Source organism: Arachis ipaensis, chromosome B4 (assembly GCF_059453495.1).
Source record: "Arachis ipaensis isolate K30076 ecotype BB chromosome B4, ASM5945349v1, whole genome shotgun sequence".
Classification (NCBI taxonomy): Eukaryota; Viridiplantae; Streptophyta; class Magnoliopsida; order Fabales; family Fabaceae; genus Arachis; species Arachis ipaensis.
In genome coordinates this window covers 47,202,435-47,227,723 of record NC_142439.1, presented here as the reverse complement: position 1 = coordinate 47,227,723, position 25,289 = coordinate 47,202,435, and the positions used below count along the sequence as shown (strand labels likewise).

General features: G+C 39.5%; 2 protein-coding genes across 2 annotated transcripts; both read right to left on the bottom strand.

Moving 5' to 3' along the window:
- Nucleotides 1-2,090: 2,090 nt before the first annotated feature.
- Nucleotides 2,091-2,621, bottom strand: LOC148567445 (uncharacterized). Its single transcript, XM_088484570.1, has one exon. The coding sequence runs from the start codon at nucleotides 2,619-2,621 to the stop codon at nucleotides 2,091-2,093; it is 531 nt and encodes a 176-aa protein (XP_088340696.1).
- A 12,283-nt stretch (nucleotides 2,622-14,904) lies between these two features.
- LOC148567444 (uncharacterized) lies at nucleotides 14,905-15,408 on the bottom strand. Its single transcript, XM_088484569.1, has one exon. It carries the CDS (start codon nucleotides 15,406-15,408, stop codon nucleotides 14,905-14,907), a length of 504 nt encoding a protein of 167 aa, XP_088340695.1.
- Nucleotides 15,409-25,289: the final 9,881 nt, after the last annotated feature.

The following is a 25,289-nucleotide window of genomic DNA, read 5'->3' as shown; positions in this document are numbered from 1 at the left end:
TCCTTTCAAAATAATAAATCAATTTTCTAAATATTATTTTCCAAAATACGCAATACTGGACAGATTAGAGATGGTATTGTTGGCTCAAGCGCTAGTACGCATTTTTACAAAAACTTTTAGAAAAAGATACATTTTCTAACTCAGAAAAATTCACTGAAATCAAATGTCACATTTTTATTTTCAAATTAAAACTTCAAAATTTTGAATCTATTCCGAGCACTAAAATTATTTTATTAAAATAGTTTTACATGAAAACGCGGGTTCTTACATTCTCCCCTGCTTAAAAAGATTTTCGTCCTCGAAAATCTGATTCACGCTATGGGATATATATATACATATATTCCCCACGAAGCATCATACTTTCAACGTTGCTAATCCAACAAGTTGCCAAGGCACTTCGTTCACTATCATCCTACTGAGTCGCTTTCTCTCTCGCCAACTCCTCCATAGAATAGTTCACTCGGATAGGCAGAAAATGAGTGGATTTGGTTAAGCGAACCAAGATCACCCCAAACCGTATCAAATCCCAACCTAGTCCTCAGCAAACCGGTCACAAGATCTATCGCGATTCCTTTTCACTTCCACTAAGGAATCTCAAGAGGCTCTATCATTCCTGACGGCTCCTGATGCTCTATCTTCACTTCCTGACACGTCAAACACTTGGAAGCCACTGTAACTACATCACCTTTCATCCCAGGCCACCAGAACATCTTCTTTAAGTTATAGTACATCTTTGTGCTTCCGAGATGAATGGAAAATCCACTGTAGTGACCCCTCGACAACAAGTCTTGTCTCAAACTTCTGACATCTTGATTGCAAACTCTCCCCTTATCTCTCCATAATCTTTCACCATCCTTAGTGAATTCTTCGCGCCTCTCATCACCAACTGGTTGCGATAATTTCTAAAGCTTCCGCTGCGTCACTCTGATTATCGTCATTACGCATCCAAAGTTTTCCTTAAAACAATTACCGATTTTGTAATACTTTTTAAAACCTTTAAATCAAGTTCCATATAAATGAGTTCGTTGTTAAAACTTTTTCAAAAGGGCCAAAAATCGTTTACTCGAAAGTCAACTACTTGAAATCATGGTTTTCTTAAATAAAACTTTTCAATTTGAATTCCTTTCGCTAAGATAATTTGGAAACCAAATTCACAAATGAACTTAATCGGAGAACTCACTTTTCTTTTTAAACAATATCTTCCAAACCAAGAATTTCCGACGTAGTTTCAAAACAAAGGACTGCTTTTGTAACATTTCACAAAGCTGTGAAAACAAGTTCAATCTAAACCAGTTCATTATGAAAGCTTTTTCAAAAGGCTCAAAAATCCATTTATTCTTAAATCAAAACCTTTTAATTTGAATCCCTATTTTGATAAGATAAAATTTGCAAATCAAGATCACAAGTTAGTAAAATCACATAACCCATCTTCCTTTTTAAATCGTATCATTTGATCAAAAGTTCAAATCCTAGTTTCAAAACCAATTCAGTTAAACCAAAGCTCCAAACCAGATTTGAAAATCACTCTAAATCTTAAAACGGAAAAATCATAGTTAAAATCCGCAAGGACGTTAGTCGGTATTTCCATTGCCACTAATGCTGAACTGCACCCATCGCCCACACAGGGAACTGCCAAGACTTCTATTCATACCTGGTAACCATTCCGACACGCCAACTCAGATCGTTCATCATCACAAGTCCAAAATCCTCGGCTACCGCCGCTAGAATCCTCCTTTACCCATGGTTTACTTCCAACAAAACTCTAAGCTCTTGAAATTCTAACGACGACTTTACAAAAGATAGAACCAAACTAATCTTAGGTCCAGGCAATATAAGACTCAAAGCATATGCTTACCTCTCGTCGGAGGATCCGACCCTGTCGCCTCACGTGCCTCCGAAGCAAACACATGGCCTAGTTGCTGACTCTTACTAACACTTCAGTTCCTTCCTCTATGACAGTCCTTAGCAAGGTGCCCTGGTAATCCACAAGTGTAGCATCGACCATCTCCTTTTGCCATGTGGAACTGAGCGTTGTTGTTCTTTCTGAAATCCCCTTGACCTCGCAGATGTTGAGGAATGAGTTCATTCCTTTAAAAGTTCTCTCCCCTTGGTCCAAGGTGATCGTCACGCTCCCTACTAGTATTTACTCCAGAAGTCTCCTTTGACGAGGCTACCATCTTTGTGTATTCTTCAACAACTCTTACCTTGTTCACCAGATCGGAGAAAATGCGAATCTCCATAGGAGCCACAGCAGTTACGATGTCGTCCTTTAAACTCCTTTGATACGTGATACACTTCCAACTTTCATAGGTCTCCGGGGCACCCTGACACGCCCTAGAGAACCTACAGAGCTCCTCAAATCTGTTGGTGTAGTCTGCCACAGGCAAAGAACCTTGCTTCAGCTGCATAAGTTCCATCTCCTTCGCATCCCTTGCAGACACAGGAAAGTACTTCTTGTAGAAGGACGTTTGAAATACATCCCAAGGAACATCGGCATTCTGATACTGTAGCAAGCGGTACTCTGCTTGCCACCAATGCTGGGCCTCTTCCCGAAGCTGATAAGCAGCAAACTCCATGTATTGGTTGCTCAGAACATGCTGTGCTTGCAGTGCGCGCTCCATAGCTTGGAACCAATTATCCGCTTCCGTGGGATTGGTCGATCCTCTGAAAGTCGGTGGGTGAACTTTTAGAAACGTAGCTAGGGTCATCGGAGCACCTCCCAAGTCATCACTATTTCCGCCTCCATTCCCCGCCAGTTGGCCTAACCTCTACGCAGCTTGTAAAGTCGCAGTAGCATTCGCCTCGATGGTGTTCGCAAGATTCGCCATTGCAGCAATGAACTCGGCATGGTTATCGACCGGTTGCTCGTTTCTACTCTCTCTTCGTGAACGTGTATGACCTCGTCCGCGAGTAGCCATTAGGGTTCCTATCTACACCAAACAATCGATATCAAGGTGATCAGTCTCAATATCAAAAGCCTAGTGCTTCCATAATCCCAAACCGGAACTCACAAACAAGCATGCTATACAATATCAAATAGATAACCTAATTGCATCAAAGAAAAGACACACAGAGTAGGCAATGAAGCACAATTGGTCCATCCATCAGGCTCACAAGGACGAACCGCTCTGATACCACTAAATGTAACACCCCAATTCACCTAAACCTTACCTCTAGCCGTAAGGAAAAGGTTAACCAAAGGTTATGACAATTCTAAGGCTCATACATATTTATATAGAAGGAAATAATATATTCTAGAAGCCTGATGAAGGATTTTGCTCAAAAACAGGATTTGAAAATCGCATAACGTACTAGCAAGGCTACTAACTTAAAGCACAAGAAATAGATACAATATAACAAAATATCATAGTATAATATCATAAGAATCTAGCCACGACTCGCGGAGTTTAAGCCAGCTAGCCATATACAGACCATATATGAAACCAGATAGTAAAAACAGCTTATACAAGTTTTGTTCTCTCAATACATGCCTCTAGGCTAAACAAAATACAAAAGTGAGAGTACAAGTTAAAATGACCAAGATGACAACAAAATAGAATAAGATCCTCCGCTCTGCTACCATCACCCAACTCACTGCGGTGGGTTGCGACCTGCATCTGAAAAACAACAACAACGTATGGAATGAGAACCGAAGGTTCTCAGTATGGTACCAGTGCCCAATAATGTAAGATGTAAGGCCCCGGGGCGCTGAAGGCAATTTTAGAACTTCGCATCACATACTGATATTCAAGCTTAGAACAAAATAAATAAATATTCAAAGAACTTAAACCATAACTGTGTTATCTAAACTTAGGGGGATTCTAACTAACACTAATCACACCACTGTATCCCACGGCCTTCGCCAACCTTACCTCCGTGAGATCCCATCGCCACCTCCTACCTAACCTCCTCAGCACCAGACAATCACAAAAGAAATGCAAGCAAGTAAAATACAAGTAGAAGCATATAGAACAAGTAGTTCAAGTAAGCAAATAGGCATGTTATTCATTTAGGCATAGAATTATAAGTCGGCAAAGCATACAAATAGATAGAAAATGCATATGATGAATGTCTATCCTATTGGCTCGTGATATCACTTGTCAGTCCATAAATGCCAACCCGACACATCCTTTCGGATGTCGCTTTTCTGCCGCACCCACGAATATAGTGTCGGGCACACTCTATTGACCCACAGATATAGTGTCAGGCACATGCTATTCACCCACGGATATAGTGCCGGGCACACTTGCATGCATAACCCAAGGATATAGTGCATGACACACTCTTGCAGCAGAAAAGATTATCAATCATAAGTCAATCTCAGGGACATAATCCCCTACACACTGTCATACTCAACCCAAGGATATAGTGCCTGGCACACTCTCATTATTCAACAAGATCATCATCCCAAGGATAGAGTGTCTGGCACACTTTCCACATTCAACAAATCCATCAACAACCCCAAATCATCACCAGTCATTACCATTCCTCATCTCACATCTCCTTCAATTATCCATTTTCAGCATTCCAAGGATATAATGCCTGGTACACTTTACCTCAATAAACATCAAGCTCATAATACCCATCATTAGTTCTTAATTCCATTCTGAACTCATTAGTTCCTCAATTTCTCAATTCATTGTCAGTACTCGCCAAGTTCACTACTCTTCCTTCTCTTTCAACCACACTCATCCTCCATACCCCAGAAACCTAGACCTCCGTCTGCTAACTTTTCAAAATAATCACCAACTAAAACCCTTACCTTATCTCTCATATTCCGATACTCAAAATTACACCCAAAAGCCTTAAAATGGTGTTATAGAAGCTTACAACCTTCTTGGGAAGGTGAAATAGTTGAAAATAAAGTTTAAAATTATGAAACAGGGCGTGTGCGTCCGCACAGGGTGTGTGTGCGCACGCCCAGGAAGATTTTGAAAGTGTGCGTACGCACAGGTACGAAAATTCACAAGCCTGTTCACTCGCACAAGCTGTGCGTGCGCCCCCAACAGATGACCCTTCCCGACTTGTGCGTGCACACAGGGCTGTGCGTCCGCACAGGTCGTAATTCTTCATTGATATGCGCGCACACAACCTAGGCTAGCGCTGCCACCAGAGCCCTTTTCCGTGCATGTGCGTACGCACAGGTCTGTGTGTCCGCGCAAAATAACATTTTTACAGGGTTGTGCGAGCGCACAAGGCTGTGCGTGCGCACATATCAGAAAATCTTGAAATTCTGCAACTTAGCAAAATTTCAGATTTTCTACACCAACTTTGAATGTTCATAACTTCCTCTACAAAATTCCAAGTTTTACAAACTTTATATTGATTAAAAGGATTTTCAAAGATCTTTAATTCTAGATTAGTTTCATCAGATTTTGAAAACCGAGGCAAAAGTTATGATCAGATAAAGTTAACCAAAAACCCATTTTTACCAAGAATCTTAAAACCTCAACATTACCAACATTTCCAATCAAAACCAACCAAAACCACTTAAAAATCCTAATTTCTATCATCACCTACCCTTTATAGCATATTATACCATTCCCAACCGCCAAGCCTCAACTATATGATACCAAAGTCAATCCTCCACTAACACTTTCCTCAATCCTAATACAATCATTATCCAATATCAAAATCAACCCCATTTCATCCCAATTTCAATCTCTCACACCATCCTTACCAATTTCAACATCATAAATTCATCAACATATTCCAAAATCATCAATTCATCATAATTCACATCATGTATCAACAATCTTAACACTCACATTCATTATACCAACAACATCACTAATCACCGTCAATTACCAACCACATCAACAACAATAAATCACATATCCAACATCAAACATCATAATCCCTCAATACCACCCATCATTATCAAATTCACATATTTCTCATCAACTTTCATAATCATTAAATACCAACAACCTCATCAAATCATATAATCAATATTACTAGTATTTGAATTCGTTTCACACAACACCACCACTTCATTTATCAATCCTCATTAACAGCACCAATCATCAACACTCAATAACACCAACAATTCCCAATAATCATTATCAACCACAATAATCCAATACAACCCACAATTATCATCCATTCACATATAAATATTCATACACCAACAATATTCAGTCCTATCTTAGGGTCAACTAGCCTAAGTATCCATGAACATTACATATTATATAAAGAAAACCGAAACCATACCTTAGCCAATTCTCAAACATACCAAACATCAAAACGAAGCTCCCAAACTTGATCAAAGGCCTCAACCAAATTTAACAAACACCAAGGCTCACACTAACAACACATATATCATCAAAATCAAAACCTAAGATACACAAAACAACTAAACACAAGGATTTAGTGAAACTTTACCTTACCCAACGTGATTAGAGGTAAAATCCAACATTTACCCGCTACTATAGATCACCTAAACAAGCAAAACCACAAAACTTGCTCAAGAACTAAACCCAAAACGCGCAGAAAAATATGGCAGCAAACTGGGAGTTGATCTTCGAGTTCTTACTAGGTTTGCTTAGATAGAAATGTAGAGCTCGACAAGAGCTTCGCGTGGCCACAAACGGCTCATCAATCGGAGGTCCGTAGCTCAAGTTATGGCTCCCGAAAGGTGGAGGTGAATAGTGCTCTTTCTCCCTTCTCCTCTCTTCACTCTATCCGAACTCTCTCTCTCTCTCTCTTTGTGATGAAATGAGCTTCTTTGGCTCATTTACTCACTTATATATGTTGGGCCCTGAGCCCGGTCCAACCCGTTAGCATTTTTGGTCCGTTTGGCCCACCTCGGTTCAAAACCTTTAAGATTAGTGTCCGATTTTCGATTCTAAATTATTTTTTCTCCTTTCAAAATAATAAATCAATTTTCTAAATATTATTTTCCAAAATACGCAGTACTAGACAGACTAGAGCCAGTACTATTGGCTCAAGCACCAGTACGCATTTTTACAAAAACTTTTAGAAAAATATACATTTTCTAACTCAGAAAAATTCACTGAAATCAAATGTCACATTTTTATTTTCAAATTAAAAAATCTAAATTTTGAACCTATTCCGAGTACTAAAATTATTTTATTAAAACGGTTTTACGTGAACACGCGGGTTCTTACATTCAATGCCTCCTCCACCCGCCAGAGGGATCTCTCAAAAACAAACACAGCTAAAATAGACAATAAAAGCATAGGCATAGATAGCAGTTACAGCAAATTGCTCAAATAGCAGTTAATAACAGTTAAAAAATTAGGCAAACTAAAACAAATTCAAACTTAAACAAAGCATACAAATGCATATGATGCGTGCCTGCTGATGATGAAAAAATTAAATCTCCGTAATAACTACTGGCAAGTGCATCGGGTCGTATCAAGTAATAAAACTCAAAACAGTGAGGTTGATCCCACGAGGTTTAAAGGATTAAGCAATTAATAGTTAGTTGATTATTCTAGTTAGATAAGCATAGTTGAGTGATGAGCAACAAGAAATGTAAATGACTGGAAATTAAATGAAAGCAATAAAGTGCAAGAAAAGTAGATGACAAGAAATGTAAAGTGCAAGAAAGTAAAGTGCAAGAAAGTAAATGACGGAAAGTAAAGATAGAAAACATAAGGGATTGGAGATGTTGATTGCTTTTGAATCAATAGGTCTCAATTGTAAATAATTGAGTTCCAATTTCTTGGCAACCCAATTTCTCTTAACACAGTCAATTGCCAATTCATTGATCTAATTGTTCATGAGAAGAGGTTAAGTTCAAATTTCTAATCCATAAGCCACACAACCCTTAGGATCTTAATTCAAAGAGGCTATATGTCACGTACCGACTAAGAATGTGTTGATCAAAAGAGTTATGAGGGAGAAGCTTCAAACTGAATCCTATGATCCCTTGTCCAAGGCTCACATATAGATTCGAGTAGATCCAAACCCCCTTCTGGTAGTGAATGGATCTATGAAGCACAAAAGGTTTCCCTTAGCTACAACAAGCGGATTGAGAAGAAGAAGAATTGCATTAATTCATTGGAATTACAATAGAGCTCCTCCCCCTAATGAGTGCGGGTTAGTTGATCATTGCCTTAAGAAAACTCAAAAGAAAGTTAAAATGCATGAAAGTAAAAATGAAAATTAAAGATTCATAACCAAAATGAAAAACAAAGATTCATAACTAAAATATGTACAAAGTAAGAAAGAAAGTGGAAGAGAAGAGTGTGGAGGGAGAGTCCGAAGACCCCTCCTAGGGTGGTGTGTGCCAGGGGGTATGTGTGTGATTCCGGATCCCCCCTCAATCCAGAATGCCTAATTCTATGAAACTATGGCCTTTATATAGGCTTCTCCTAAATTACAAACTTAAATGAAATTGAAAACAAATTACAATGAAACGAAATTAAACTATTCTAGATGCTTCTTGTGGCCTTGATTGTGTGGAATTAGTGGGCTTTGCTTGCTTGAAGTTGAACCAAAAACCATGCTTCTGGGTCCGTTGGTTTGTTGGGCACTTCCTTGGGCGCTTGATTTAGAGCGTGCTGGCGAGAGTGATGTGCTCCAGGAGAACACTACGCTTTCTTACGAGCGTGACTTAAGAGCGTTGGCCACTTTTTTTCTTGTGCGTACGCACGCTAGCCTGCGTGTGCAGACACCTCGCAAAAATTCCTCTTGTGCATGCGCATACCACGTTGTGCGTATGCACAGACCCCTAAATTTCCTTGGTCCAGTATCGAAGACGCTCTTGGGTGAGAGCCCAGGAGAGCATCCAAGTGAGCGCTGCCATTGCTCCCATTAGTGGTGTCAAAGGCGCTCTTTAAGTGTGATTAACGGAAATTGATCGTGTGGTTTAGAAATTCACAAATGGAATCTTGTTGCAAGTATAGTTCTAAACTAACAAACAATTCCTTCAATAAAAAATTTAGTTGTCACAAATAACAAACCCCAATAAAAATAATCCGAAGTATTCAAACCTCGGGTCGTCTCTCAAGGAATTACAATGAAGTGTTCTTGTTATTGGTTATGGGTTGTATAATTTTGGGGTTTTGAATAAGACACAAGAAATGTAAATTGCAAAAGAAATAAACTAACAACTATGAAAGCTCTTGGAAAGGTATGGGAACTAGAAGTCCTATCCTTGTTATCATCATCAATTGTGATGAGAATTGTTCATTGCTCCACGTTGTTAACCTCTAGCTATGAAAGAAAGTCAAGTGGATATCAACTTGGGATCACAAGTCCTAGCAAAATCACAACGAAAGGCTAGCTTTAGTGACATTCAAGTCAACTAGAAATTTTCAATTATCAATCAACAAAAGAGTTTGATAACTCAAGTGTCACTAATTACTCAACACAAGCCAAGAGAAGGAAATATCTACTCTAACATCCTTCCAAGCATTTAATCAAACACTTGGAAGGCATAAAAGGAAAGCAAAATAAAATTGCAAGAAAAGTAAATCTACAACTACCAATAGCAAGAAAATTAACAACAACAAAGCAAATCAAACATAAATTGCATTAAAGGAAAGTAAAGGAAACAAGAGTGCATCAACTACAAAGTAAACAAATACAAAAAGTAAAATGCTAGACTAGGAAAGCAAAGGTAAAGGAACAAGAAATTAGAAAGGAAAAGTAAATCAAAGCATGAATTAAATCTAGATCTAAGGAATTCTAATCTACATCTAACCTAATTCTAGAGAGAAGAGAGAGCTTCTCTCTCTAGAAACTAACTAAAGCATCATAAAAACTAAACTATGTGTTCCCCCCTTTGCTCTTGCTTGAATTCTGCATGTAAAGGCCTCATAAATGAGTTGGATCTGGGCCTGGGAAGCTTAGAAATCACCCCCAGCATTTTCACTTTAATGATGTCACGTGCGAGTAACGATGAGTACGCATGGGTCACGCGTACGCGTCCCCTTGCGACTTCATATTCCTCGCGTGTGCGTCTGGTGTGCGTGCACATCGATGATTGCGCTCCAAATCCTTGATTTTCTATGTGTTCTCCACTTTGCATGCTTTTCTCTTCAATCCTTTAATCCATTCCTAGCCTTTTCAACCTGACCTGAATTCACTAACAAACATATCAAGACATCTAGTGGAATCAAAGGTGAATAAAAATTAACACATTAAAGGCCTAAAAAGCATGTTTTGACACTTAGCACAAATTAGGAGAAAACCATGAAACCATGCTATTTCATTGAATAAATGTGAGAAAAGGTGATAAAATACCCTAAAATCAACACAAGATAAATACTAAAAATGGTCAACCTCCCCACACTTAAACCAAGCATGTCCTCGTGCTAAAATCAAGAGAGAAACAAAGGGTATCAACATTTATTCAATGTAATAACTACCTAAATGCAATCTACCTGAATGCACTATCTAAATGAATGTAATTACTTGGTCAAAATAAATCAATTCCCAATAAAACATGTATGAGCATAAGGGCTAAAGCAATAGCAATCAAATCAAACCCACAATTGAATTGAGTTATTAAAGATTTTTACAAACTTGCAAGAAAAGTGATGATTCTAGGTGAAAACATGTAATTAAGCAATCGAACCCTCACCAGATGTGTATCTGCTCTAGTCGCTCAGTATATCGGGTTGATTCACTCAATTCTCCCCTAATCATGCTTTCTAAGATTTGTTTTTCATCTAACAATCAACAATTATTTCATGCATGCATACAAATATTATGAGGTCTTATTCATAAGGTTGTAATGGGGCTAGGGTCAAGGTAGGATTGCATATGGTTAAGTGGACTAGAATTTGAATCTTTGATTAACCTAAGCTTTCCACCTAACCTATGACAACCTATACAAATTCAAAGCTAACCTAACTACCCATTCTTCACTTTTTCACACACTCATGCATTTTCTTTGATGAGCTTAAACTTCTCACCTAACCTATGACCTCTTATATAATTTTAAAGCTAACCTAACTACCCATTCTTTCACTTTTCAACATACTCATGCATTTTCTTGTCATTTCACAACACTTTTGCATTGATTCTTATTGACTTTACTTTGGGGCATTTTGTCCCCTTTTTATTTCTTTCTTTTTCTTTTTCTTTTTTTTTTGCTTTTCTATTTTTCTTTTCTTTTCTTTTCTTTTCCATGCTCTTCTTTTTGTTTCTTTTTCTTTTTCTTTTGTTTTTCTCATTCTTCTTTCTATATACAAGATCATCAATGCATAAGGTTTTACATTCATTACACATGGGCATGTACCCGATTCCCAATATTTACTACAAAAATACAAAACTACCCTTGTATTCACCCAATGTCCCAAGATTTTCCACACTTTAAATGACACACACACACACTAGCCTAAGCTAGTCAAAGATACAAATTAAGAACTTTTATTGTTTTCCGCTTTAAGGATTGTAATGTGCTAGAATTATGAACAAAGTGGGTTAAGCATAGGCTCAAATTGGCTAACAATGGAAGATAAAAGGCAAGGCTATTTGCGTAAGTGAGCTAAATGAAACGATGGCCTCAATCATATAAACGTATGAATACAAGGAATAACGGACATATAGAATTAAACAAATCAAAGATCACAATCGTAGGAAGAGAACAATTGCACACAAGAAAGCAAAAACAAGTGGTTATAAAATATAACCACACCATTAGGCTCAAAACTCGCTTGCTTGTGTTTTTGGCTCAAATTCTAATTCCATGTACTAAAATACATCCTTCAAACAAGCTAAGCATCAAAAGATTTTCAAATTTTTAAATTTCAAAATTAGTAGGGTTGCCCTAAAATTTTAGTTTTCTAGAAAAGAAGTCATTGCTCTAACCAAAAATGAGAACCTAACATGCAATCTATCCTAATTAGCAAAGGTGATTCAAAATTTTTTCGGGTGTTACCTACAAAGACCGGTCGGCCGACCGACCTTCCCACACTTAGAAGTTGGCACGGTCCTCCATGCCTTGAGTGAGACGCAGCGGTTGATCGGCTTTGAGTGTCCAACCTCTTCGTCATTATCGCTTTCCTCATTATTGGTATTTGTGGATGTGGAAATTTCCGGTTATTCCATAGGTGGGGATAGGCAACCTAGAAGCTTCTTGAGAAAAGCGTAACGGCGTTGGTTACGCCGCTCATAACGGTCAAGCTTCTTGTGAAGTTCCTCTATGCGTTGCATGGATGACTTTGGTGGTGTGGATGAGGTCGAGGGGATGCTCATGGGGGCGGATAGGTGTGGCTCTTCGGTGTCCGCCGAAGGGTAAAGGTATCTCCCGTTTGGAACAATATCTCCATCCGCCGGGATCATGGCCCTTCTATCCTTGGTCTCTCGGAAAACACCGGCTGAGGTGACTAAGTCGGTCACTAGAGCGGGAAAGGGTAGATTCTCCTTAGCGTGGATGTGGCCCATGGATTGGCGAATGAGACGGGGAATGTGCACCGGTCTCTCGGTGAGGACACACCAGACCAACAAAGCTAACTCGGCGGTGATGCCCTTGGGCCGGGGTCTCATCCTTCCTCGAATCCAGAATGATTCGGGTATAGCAATGACCTTGAGGATAGCATCCCAATCAAACGCACGTTGGCACCATGCCGACAAAATCTCTTGATAAGCATCAATCCCTTCCATTAATGGTTCGGTCTTAAGCACATTTTGGATGGCCTCCTCTGTGACTAGAACTTGCCTTCGACGCACAAATACTGATGTAAAGGAGGGGGTGTGGGAGTTGGTGTAAAATTCAACCACCCAAGACAAGTTTGCCTCCCTTGGCTTCCTCAATAGGAACTTCCATTGCCGCCGTTTGATGCGGGGTATGATGAGCAGAATGACATGAGCCGGAGGGGATAGTAGGGGCTCCGCATGATAGTTCATTGTTTTGATCAAAGGGTACACAAGTTCACAATAGCGGTTGGGGAACATGTTCGGATCCCTTGCCGGATTGTCCTTTTCCGAAACATCAATGTTAGCAATGCTCCTTGTCTTATTGGAGAGGGGCTTGGCTTTAGGTCCTTGTTGTGCTTTGCTAGTGGACCGTGAGGGTGCCTTCTTGGGTGCCTTTCCATTGTCTCTTTTGATCACCATCCTAGAAAAGAAGGAGAAGTGGTGAAATTAAGCTTAAAGAGGCATCATGAAAGAATAAGCACGCTAGTGATAGCGCATAAAAGATAAGTAGCTTATACACATGACAGCTACAACATGAGACTAAATCTATGATGAAAATTTTGGCTAATCACTAGCATGTGATGCATGAGTGGTATAGGCATGCAAACAAGACGAATGAGAAGCACACACTCTTAACATCAATAACAAGAAGTGAGAATTAGGGGGTAAGCATGTAGAAATGAAACAAGAAATGTAATAAGCTCAATGCATATATGAACAAGCAAGTGAAAGAGAAAGTACACCAAAATGGAAAACACTTAGTCAAAATAACTCCAAGAAGTCATGTGGGTCTTTCAACAAACACTTGGTGTGCATTCCTTCTATGACAAAAATTGAGAGGAGAGTGACAATATAACATCCCATAAAGCATCATCAATCATCATATCATACCACAAATTGCAAAAGAAAGCAAGTAAATCAAACAAGCTCATCAAGGCAAGAGTAAACTCCACTTGGAACACCCATGAGAAAGTGAAAAGAAAGAAGGAAAGAAAATACAACAAACAAAGAAAACATGAATGCAACTACGAAGAGGGAGAGTAAGGGAACGTAACTAAGGAAAGGGAAAAGGAAACAAAGATATCTAAACAAAAATAGAAAGAGAAGTACCTTGAGAGGAGGAGGAAGAAAAGTGGGGTATGGAGGTGGGCGAAAAGGAAGGGAAGAGTGAGAGAAGGATGAGGGAAAAGGGGGGTGTGGAATCGCCGGAGGTGGTGGTTGCCGCCGGTGGTGGCGGAGAAGAGTGGTAGAGATGGTAGAGGAAGGTAGAAGTGAAGAAGAATGGTGGTAAGAAGAAAGAAAGAAAAGTGAAGGAGGAAGGTGCGCTTTAAGTCAATTGGTTCGCGGAACCGACGCGTGCGCGCCATGCACGCGTGTGCGAAAATCAGTAAGGGCGCGGATGCGCACAGTGCGTGTGTGCATAAAGTGGTGAAAAGTGGGTGTCGCGCGAGCGCCAAGTATGCATGCGCGTGCATAGGAGTTGTGCCCTCAGCACAAGTTGGGCACAACTCTGGCTCAACTCTCGGGAAAAAGTACCAGAGAATGAATTTTGGTGATCGACGCGGACGCGCACGGTGCGCTGACGCGTCGATCGTCATGATGGTCGAAGTATGCGTGCGTGCCTGGTGCGCTTGCGCGTGAGTTGAGCTGGGCCAGTAGCATGAAATTGGCCCAACCAGGGCATAACTCTCAGGAGGGATGGCCCAGGATCGTAAATCGCAGTAGTGACGTGTACGCAGCTAGTGCGCGTACGCGTGGTTTTTGCGCAAATGGCCATGAATGCGTGCGCGTGCATTGCGCACACGCGTGATGCTGGTTATGCCTAGGGCCCAGAATTGGCCCAGAATTTGCACAACTCTCTAGAAGAATGGCCCTGGAGCTGCGAAGACCTATGGACGCGTACGCGTACAGTCCGCGCACGCATGCCTCCCCCCCCCCCCTTTTTTTTTTGAATGAACATGAAAGATGCCTAATTGTCATGAATTAAATGGCCAATCCATCCAAAGAGGCCAAAAACACCCAAAATCAATGTAAGACCTAAAGAGGGGTGTTCTTCTACCACACAATCAAATCATTCATGGAAAAATCAATGCAAGGCTTCATGAGTGAAATATCCTAGGTATTTACAATTAACTCTAATCAAATAGGGCTATAGCAAAGCAATCGCAACCCAATCAAGAGTTTAAAGACTATATACAAAAGGGTAAAAAGGATATATCTCACCATGGTGGGGTGTCTCCCACCTAGCACTTTTGTTTAATGTCCTTAAGTTGGACTTCCACTAGTTCATTGCTCTTTGCCGAGAGGTGCATCTTCCAAAAGGAATACCTCAATCTCTTTGTTCCTCTTCATTTGCTCACCGTGATACAACTTGAGACGATGCCCATTGACCTTGAAGATATCCGAACTTGAGGGATGGCACAAATGATAAACCCCATAGGGTTCCGCTTTCACTACTTGATATGGGCCTTCCCATTTTGATCTTAGTTTACCGGGCAACAATCTCAATCTAGAATTGTAAAGAAGGACTAGATCACCAACTTTAAATTCTTTGCCTCTTATGCTCATATCATGCACGGCTTTCATTTTCTCCTTGTAAAGTCTAGAGTTCTCATAAGCTTCAAGCCTCAAACATTTCAATTCTGCTAGTTGTAGCTTTCTCTCAATTCCGGCTCCACCCAAACTTGGATTACACTCTTTGATGGCCCAATATGCCTTGTGCTCTATCTCCACTGGTAAATGGCAAGCTTTGCCATACACCAACCGAAAGGGGCTCATGCCAATTGGCATTTTGTATGCCGTTTGGTAGGCCCATAATGCATCGGTGAGCTTGGCACTCCAATCTTTCCTATTGGGTTTCACAATCCTTTCCAAGATGCGTTTAGTCTCCCGATTGGAAACCTCGGCTTGGCCGTTTGTTTGTGGGTGGTAGGCCGTGGCTACTTTATGTATGATGCTATATTTCTTCATGAGTCCTTCCATTCTTTTGTTGTAAAAATGTGAACCTTGGTCGCTCACGATTGCTCGTGGCGACCCAAATCTACAAATGATATTATTTCTCACAAAAGAAAGGACCACGTTAGCATCATCCATCTGGGTGGGTATCGCTTCCACCCATTTGGACACATAATCAACGGCAAGTAGAATGTAGAGGAAACCATTAGAGTTTAGGAATGGCCCCATGAAGTCAATTCCCCACACATCAAAAATCTCACAAAATAGCATGGTTTGTTGGGGGATTTCATCCTTCTTGGAGATGTTACCAAATCTAATGCATTGAGAACAAGATTTACAAAAATGAGAAGAGTCTTTGAAAAGAGTTGGCCACCAAAAGCCACAATCTAAGATTTTCCTTGCCGTTCTTTGAGGTCCAAAATGGCCTCCTCCTTCGGAGGAGTGGCAAGCTTCCAAGATTGAGTGGAAGTCAGATTGTGGAATGCACCTTCGAATTATTTGATCCGCCCCACATCTCCAAAGGAATGGGTCATCCCACACATAGTATTTGGATTCACTTTTTAGCTTATCCCTTTGATGTTTGGAGAGATTAGGAGGGAAGGAGCGAGATACTAAGTAATTGGCGATTGGTGCATACCAAGGAATGGTTTCCGAGATTGCATGCAAGCCCTCAAAGGGAAAAGAATCATTGATAGTAGTAGTATCGCCTTTTGTGTGTTCAAGGCGACTTAAATGGTCCGCCACTAGGTTTTGCGTACCACTCTTATCCTTGATTTCCAAGTCAAATTCTTGCAATAACAAAACCCATATAATCAATCTCGATTTAGATTCCTTCTTAGCCAACAAATACTTTAACGCCACATGATCCGAATACACTACCACCTTTGAACCAAGAAGATATGCTCGGAACTTGTCCAAGGCAAAAACAATGGCCAAAAGTTCTTTTTCAGTAGTAGTGTAGTTGGATTGGGCTCCATCTTGTGTTTTTGATGCATAGGCTATGACATATGGAATCTTACCCTCGTGTTGTGCTAACACGGCTCCCACGGCAAAATTTGAAGCATCACACATTATTTCAAATGGCCGACTCCAATCCGGCCCTCGCACAATGGGAGCTTGGGTCAATGCTACCTTGAGCTTGTCAAAAGCCTCCATGCATTCCTTGCTTAAATTAAACTCAACATCTTTTTGTAACAACTTTGAGAGAGGCAATGCTATCTTGCTAAAATCCTTTATGAATCTCCGATAAAATCCTGCATGTCCAAAGAAATAGCGGACCTCCCTCTCAGAAGAGGGGTAAGGCAAACTAGATATGACATTAATCTTGGCCGGATCTACGAAAATACCATCTTTGGAAACAATATGTCCTAAAATAATCCCTTGCCTAACCATGAAATGACACTTCTCAAAATTTAAGACAAGGTTGGTTTTAGTACATCTTTCCAAAACTTTTTCAAGATTATCTAAGTAATGATCAAAAGAATCACCATATACCGTGAAGTCATCCATGAATACCTCCATGCATTGCTCTAGAAAATCCGCAAAGATGCTCATCATGCACCTTTAGAAAGTTGCCGGTGCATTGCATAAGACGAATGGCATACGCTTGTAGGCATAGGTTCCAAAAGGGCAAGTAAATGATGTTTTTTCTTGGTCCTCTAGAGCAATGTGTATTTGGAAGTACCCTGAATAGCCATCTAGAAAGCAATAATGGGATTTACCGGATAATCGATCGAGCATTCGATCGATAAACGGAAGTGGAAAATGATCTTTTCTAGTGGCCAAGTTCAACCTTCGGTAGTCTATGCATACTCGCCAAGAGTTTTGCACCCGTGTTGCTATGAGCTCCCCGCTTTCATTCTTGATTGTGGTTACCCCGGACTTCTTAGGCACAACTTGAACGGGACTTACCCATTCACTATCTGAAATGGGGTAGATGATGTCTACCTCGAGTAATCATGTCACCTCTTTCTTGACAACCTCCAAAATAGTAGGATTTAATTGCCTTTGAGATTGTCTCACGGGTCTAGCTTCTTCTTCCAAAAAGATCCGGTGCTCACACACTTGGGGACTTATCCCCACTAGATCTTCCAAACTCTACCTTATTGCCCTTTTGTTCTTCCTCAAAACAGATAGTAACTTTTCTTCTTGTTGAGGATTTAGTTCCCTTGCTATGATCACCGGGAACTTGTGGGCTTCATCAAGGTATGAGTACTTTAGGTGGGGTGGCAATGGCTTCAATTCTAGCTTTTGCTCTTGGCTTGTCATTTGAACTTCTTTACTTGGATTGTCACCATTTTCTTCAATCATATGTTTCTCTTCTAGCCTTGCACAATGCACTTCGGCCACAATGTTGTCAATTAGATCCCACCAGAATATGGAATGGTTCTCCGGTGGGTGCCTCATTGCTTCTTCTAAGCTAAAACTTACAACTCTCCCATCTATTTCAAACGAATAGGTTCCCGAATGGGCATCCAACTTGAACCTAAAGGTCCTCAAAAAGGGCCTTCCAAGTAGGATAGATGATGCCCTCTCGGATTCACTTGGTGGCATCTCAATGATAAGAAAATCAATTGGAAATATCAAACCCTTTATGTCGACCAACACATCTTCTGCAATACCCGATACGATTATTATGCTATTGTTCGCCAAGACAAATCGAGCCGCCGACCACTTCAATGGTGGGAGCTTCAACAGATGATAAACGGAAAGAGGCATAATGCTAACGCATACACCAAGGTCGCACATACAATCAATGAATTGGACTCCATCAATGACACAAGAAACTAAACAAGGACCCGGATCAACACAGTTTTCCGGAATGGATCCCATCAAAGCCGAAATGAAACTACCCAATGAAATGGTTTTCAACTCATGAATTCTATCTTTGTTCATACACAAGTCCTTAAGAAATTTCGCATATTTAGGCACTTGATGTTTAGCATCAAAGAGGGGGATAGTTACCTCCACTTTCTTGAACATCTTTACTATTGTTGGATCAAGTTTCACACGCTTTTTAGCCTTTCTTGCCAATGTAGGAAATGGAATTGGTTGAGCCACTTTCTCCAAGATTTGTTCCTTTATAGGGACTTCACTCCTTGGTAGAAGGTCCTCATCTTCAACTATTACATGTGACTCCTCCTCTTCTTCAATTTCTTCTATCTCAACTCCATCTTCCTCTTGAGTGACTTTCATTGGACTAGGTGGCTTTGAATCCGTCTCCTTCAATTGAGTTCCGGACCTCAAGGTTATGGCATTGATGCCACCCTTGGGGTTGGGTAGAGGTTGAGAAGGTATGGCACTAGAGGTTGAGGCTTGAGGAATGGGAGTAGAGGGTGGCTCCATGCGAGCAATAAGAGCTTGGAGGGTGGAAGTAAGACCATTAAGACTTGAGTTGAGTGTGTTTTGGAGCTCTTTTTGTCCTTGGAGTATGGACCAGAGTGTGTCATATTGATTTGGAGATGTGGAAGGATAGGTGATTTTTGGTGCTTGGGGTTGGTTGAGTGGAAGTGGTTGTCTATGAGGTGGTATGTAGGTTTGATAGTTCCTTCCTTGATTTGGTTGTTGGTTTGGAGGGTTTTCTAAATAGCGGTTTTGTGGTGTGTTGTTGTTCCACCTTTGGTTGCCTCCATTATCCCTTCTTCCTTGTTGATAATTATCCCACCAATTTTGGTTGGAGTTATCCCTCCATCCTTGATTAGAGTTGTTACTCCCTTGGTTATAGTTGCCTCCTTATTGGGGGTACCCTTGGTTATAATTGCTCCCTTAGTTATGGTATCCTTGATTAGCACGTTCATAGTAGAAGCGATCATAAAACTTGTGGGTAGCCGCTAGAGTGTTATCTTCTTGGAGACTTGGACATTCATCTATGTAGTGGGAGTAGCATGAGAAAATGCCACAAACTTTTCGAGGGACCAATTATTGACATTGTTGGTTTTGAGGAGGTAGTGGTTGTTGGGATGGAGGTTGTTGTTGATTCACTTGGAGTTGCTTTAGAAGACTTGTCATCTCACACAAGGTCTTAGTGAGGGTAACGGTCTCACCACTAGAAGAAACTTCATTCACGGCCTTTGGATGGTTGACTCTCGGTCTAGCATGTTGAGTGGAATCGGCCAAGTCGGTAATGAGTTGCCATGCCTCCTCCGCCGTTCTATACTTTGACAAAGAACTGTTGTTTGAAGCATCCAACAAATTCTTATCTTGCTCCCTCATGCCTTGGCACACATAGCTAAACAAGACTTGAGTGTCAATCGTGTGGTTGGGACATGAGTCAAGGAGTTTACAAAACCGTTCCCAATATTCATATAAAGTTTCCATCTCGCCTTGTACAATACATGAGATCTCCTTCCTTAGCTTGTCCGTCATTTTCACAGGCATGAATTTATCAAGGAATTCTCTTCTAAGCAAGTTCCAATCGGACACAACATCACTAGGTAAGGAATAGAACCACTCCTTGGCTCTTCCCTCAAGAGAGAAAGGGAAAGCAAACAACCATATAGCCACTTCATCGGATCCTTCCCGCCTAGTAGTCAAGCATACACCATGAAAGTCCTTGAGGTGTCTAATTGGATCTTGTGCGGGTAGACCATGGAACTTTGGTAAGAGATTGATGAGAGCGGTCTTGATTTCAAAGTTTGTATTCAAGTTGGGATGAAGCACATGTAGAGGTTGGAGAACAAAATCTAGTGCACCCGCTTCCTTAAGAGTAACTCTCCTTGGAGCGGCCATATTGTCAAAACCTAGATCAAAAGAAGAACTATTAGTAGTATCAACGGAAGAGTAATTAATGCCTTCGTTGGATGACGATGATATGTTTGGTGAATTGGTAAAAACCTTTTCACCTTCCTCAAATACTAACCGCCTCTGAGCTTGCCTAATATGAAGCAAAGTTCTCTAAATTTCTGAATCAAATGGTACTAAGCTCGGATTTGGTAGTGAACGTGTCATACAATGAAGGAGATAAGAAGCTCATGACATCAATTGGTATCTAAGCAAAGTCTAATCCTATGTAACAATCAAACAAACAATTAATCAAGAGAGAAATACAAATATTCACATATTAACATATTCACACTAACCAATAGAAAGGCATACATAAGCAATTCCCCAGCAACGGCGCCATTTTGATGAACGGAAATATTCTTATGCCGGTTAGAGACTAGTAATAAATCCGATCGTGAGTATAGTCTAACCAACACGCGAATACCAGATCAAACAATCCTAAAATCTATGACCGAGAGTATTGATCCCGGGTCATTCTCCCTAGGAATTGCTTTAGAATGTACATCATTGATTAGGAAAACTTTTATGGTTTTGAGAGTTGGTGCAAGAATTCAAGCTAGCAAAGTAAACAACAATTAATTGAGATAAAAGCCTTGGCTAAGGGTAAGCATTGGAAGTTCCATCATTATAGTTTTCCTCAATTATGATAAGAGTTAATTATTGCTTCACTTAGTTAACCCCCTAACAATGGAGGAAAGTCAAGTGAGAGTAACTAACTTGAGTCACAAGTCCTAGCCTCACCCTAGGGAAGTCTAGCTTTAGTACACTCCAAGTCAATTAGCAACTTCTCAATTCATAATCTACAATTGATATCCACTATTCAAGTGTCTCCAATAACTCAACCCCTAAGCCAAGTAAGAGAATTCTACTCCATAGCTAGGGTTGTCATTATCATAAACAATTGGTAGGCAACCATAGAAAACATGATGTAATTCTACTCCATAGCTCCACTGTGCTGGCTCTGGATGAGCACATCCGCGCGTACGCGTACGGTGCGCGTGCACGTGCATGTCCAAACTCCAATTCTTTGATTTGTTCCATGATCCTTCCATTCATGCATGCTTCCTTCATTCCTCTTAGCCATTTTTGCCCTATAACTTCTGAAATCACTTAACAAACAGATCAAGGCATCTAATGGTAATAGAGGAGGATTACAATATCTCAATTTTGATGCAAAAGAAGAATATTTTCATCTATGAGGTAAAATGGGAAAGAGACACAAAATCATGCAGTTTTATATGGATAAGTGTGGAAGATCATTGATAAAACTGATGAGCGGATAATTTATACATTTTTGGCATTGTTTTTAGTATGCTTTTAGTAGGATCTAGTTACTTTTAGGGATGTTTATTTTAGTTTTTGTGCTAAATTCACATTTCTGGACTTTACTATGAGTTTGTGTATTTTTCTGTGATTTCAGGTATTTTCTGGTTAAAATTGAGGGACTTGAGCAAAAATCAGATTCAGAGGTAGAAGAAGGACTGCTGATGCTGTTGGATTCTGACCTCCCTGTACTCAAAGTGGATTTTCTGGAGCTACAAAACTCAGAATGGCGCGCTTCCAATTGCTTTGGAAAGTAGACATCTAGGGCTTTCCATCAATATATAATAGTCTATACTTTGGCCGAGTTTAGATGACGCAAAAGGGCGTTGAACGCTAGTTCTACGCTGCAGTCTGGAGTTAAACGCCAGAAACATGTTACAAGCCAGAGTTGAACGCCAGAAATACGTTACAAACTGGCGTTCAACTCCAAGAAAGAGCCTCTGCACGTGTAACATTCAAGCTCAGCCCAAGCACACACCAAGTGGGCCCCGGAAGTGGATTTATGCATCAATTACTTACTTCTATAAACCCTAGTAACTAGTTTAGTATAAATAGGACTTCTTACTATTGTATTTGATATCCTGGATTGTATTTTTGATCCTGTGATCACGTTTTGGGGGCTGGCCTCTCGGCCATGCCTGAACCTTTCACTTATGTATTTTCAAACGGTAGAGTTTCTGCACTCCATAGATTAAGGTGTGGAGCTCTGCTGTTCCTCATGAATTAATGCAAAGTACTACTGTTTTATATTCAATTCAACTTATTTCGCTTCTAAGATATTCATTCGCACTTCAACATGAATGTGATGAACGTGACAATCATCATCATTCCCTATGAACGCGTGCCAGACAACCACCTCCGTTCTACCTTCGATTGAATGATTATCTCTTGGATCTCTTAATCAGAATCTTCGTGATATAAGCTAGAGTGATGGCGGCATTCATGAGAATCCGGAAAGTCTAAACCTTGTCTGTGGTATTCCGAGTAGGATTCTGGGATTGAATGACTGTGACGAACTTCAAACTCGCGAGTGCTGGGCGTAGTGACAGACGCAAAAGGAGGGTGAATCCTATTCCAGTATGATCGAGAACCTCAGATGATTAGCCGTGCTGTGACGGAGCATTTGGACCATTTTTACAAGAGGATAGGATGCAACCATTGACCACGGTGATGCCTCCAGATGATTAGCCATGCAGTGACAACGCATTAGACTATTTTCACAAAGAGGATGAAAAGTAGCCATTGACATTGGTGATATCCTTACATAAAGCCAGCCATGGAAAGGAGTAGGATTGATTGGATGAAGACAGCAGGAAAGCAGAAGTTCAGAGGGACGAAAGCATCTCTATACCTTTATCTGAAATTCTCACCAATAATATACATAAGTATTTCTATCTTTATTCTCTGTTTATTTATTATAAATTTCGAAAACTCCATAATCAATTATTATCCGCCTGACTGAGATCTACCAGATGACCATAGCTTGCTTCATACCAACAATCTCCGTGGGATCGACCCTTACTCACGTAAGGTTTTATTACTTGGACGACCCAGTGCACTTGCTGGTTAGTTGTATCGAAGTTGTGAATGAAAAATGATTTATTACGACGTGCGTACAGAGTTTGTGGCGCCGTTGCCTGAGATCACAATTTCGTGCACCAAGTTTTTGGCGCCGTTGCCGGGGATTGTTCGAGTTTGGACAACTGACGGTTCATCGTGTTGCTCAGATTGGGTAATTTTCTTCTTATTTTGTTTTCAAAAAGTTTTCAAAAATTTTTCAAAAAAATCTTTCAAAAAAAAAAATTTCTCATCTGTTTTCAAAAATTATTCTAAAATTTTTTAAGAATGAATTGTAGTGTTTCATGAGGCATGTTGAAGCCTGACTGGCTGTAAAGCCATGGCTAAATTCATTTGGACTGGGGCTTCCAACCCAACATTATCAAGAGCAAGCTAGTTGTTGCTAATACACCTGCTGCTGTTCCAGATCCACCTGATTTACATCCTAAAGCTGACTGGCTATTAAGCCATGTCTAACCCTCAGATTGGAGCTTTAGACTAAGAGTGCAAGATTCCTGGAATTCATATGAAAAATTTTGGAATCCTTATTTTTCTTTTTCACATTAATTTTCGAAAAATACCAAAAAAATTAGAAAATCATAAAAATCAAAAATATTTTGTGTTTCTTGTTTGAGTCTTGAGTCAGATTTTAAGTTTGGTGTCAATTGCATGTTCATCTTGCATTTTTCGAAAAATTCATGCATTCATAGTGTTCTTCATGATCTTCAAGTTGTTCTTGGTAAATCTTCTTGTTTGATCTTGATGTTTTCTTGTTTTGTGTCTTTTCTTGTTTCTCATGTGCATTTTCGCATCCATAGAGTCTAAGCATCAAAGATTTCTAAGTTTGGTGTCTTGCATTTTTTCTTTGCATAAAAAATTTTTCAAAAATAAGTTCTTGGTGTTCATCTTGATCTTCAAAGTGTTCTTGGTGTTCATCTTGACATTCATAGCATTCTTGCATGCATTCATTGTTTGATCTAAAAATTTTCATGCATTGCATCATTTTCATGTTTTTCTCTCTCATCATAAAAATTCAAAAAAAATCAAAAAATATCTTTCCCTTTTTCTTCTCATAAATTCGAAAATTTGAGTTGACTTTTTCAAAACATTTTAAAATTTAGTTGTTTCTTACGAGTCAAATCAAATTTTCAATTTAAAAATCTTATCTTTTTCAAAATCTTTTTCAAAAATCAAATCTTTTTCATTTTTCTTATTTATTTTTGAAAATTTTAAAAAAATATTTTTCAAAAATATTTTTCTTCATTCTATCTCATAATTTTCGAAAATATCATCAACAATTAATATTTTGATTCAAAAATTTCAAGTTTGTTACTTACTTGTTAAGAAAGATTCAAACTTTAAGTTCTAGAATCATATCTTGTGAATCAAGTCATTAATTGTGATTTTAAAAATCAAATTTTTTTTAAAAAAAACTAATTTCAATCATATCTTTTCAAAAATATCTTCTTATCCTATCTTTTTCAAAAATTTGATTTTAAAATATCTTTGCTAACTTCTTATCTTCTTATCTTTTCAAAAAATTGATTTTCAAAATTTGTTTCAACTAACTAATTAACTTTTTGTTTGTTTCTTATCTTTTTCAAAACTACCTAACTAACTCTCTCTCTCTAATTTTCGAAAATATCTCCCTCTTTTTCAAAAATTATTTTTAATTAACTAATTGTTTCAAAATTCAATTTTAATTTATTTCTTCTTTTAATTTTCAAAAATCACTAACTAATTTTTCAAAAATTATTTTCGAAAATACTCTCACCTCTCATCTTCTTCTATTTATTTATTCATTTACTAACATCTCTTCCTCACTCACAAAAAAAAAAATCCGAACCCCCTCTCTCTCTCTCTGAGTTCAGATTTTTTCTTCTTCTTTTCTTCTACTCTTCTTTTCTTCCACTCACCTAAGGGAACCTCTATACCTCGGCAAAAAGGATCCCTATTATTATTTTTCTGTTTCCTCCTTTTTCATATGAGCAGGAGCAAGGGCAGGAATATTCTTGTTGAAGCAGATCCAGAACCTGAAAGGACTCTGAAGAGAA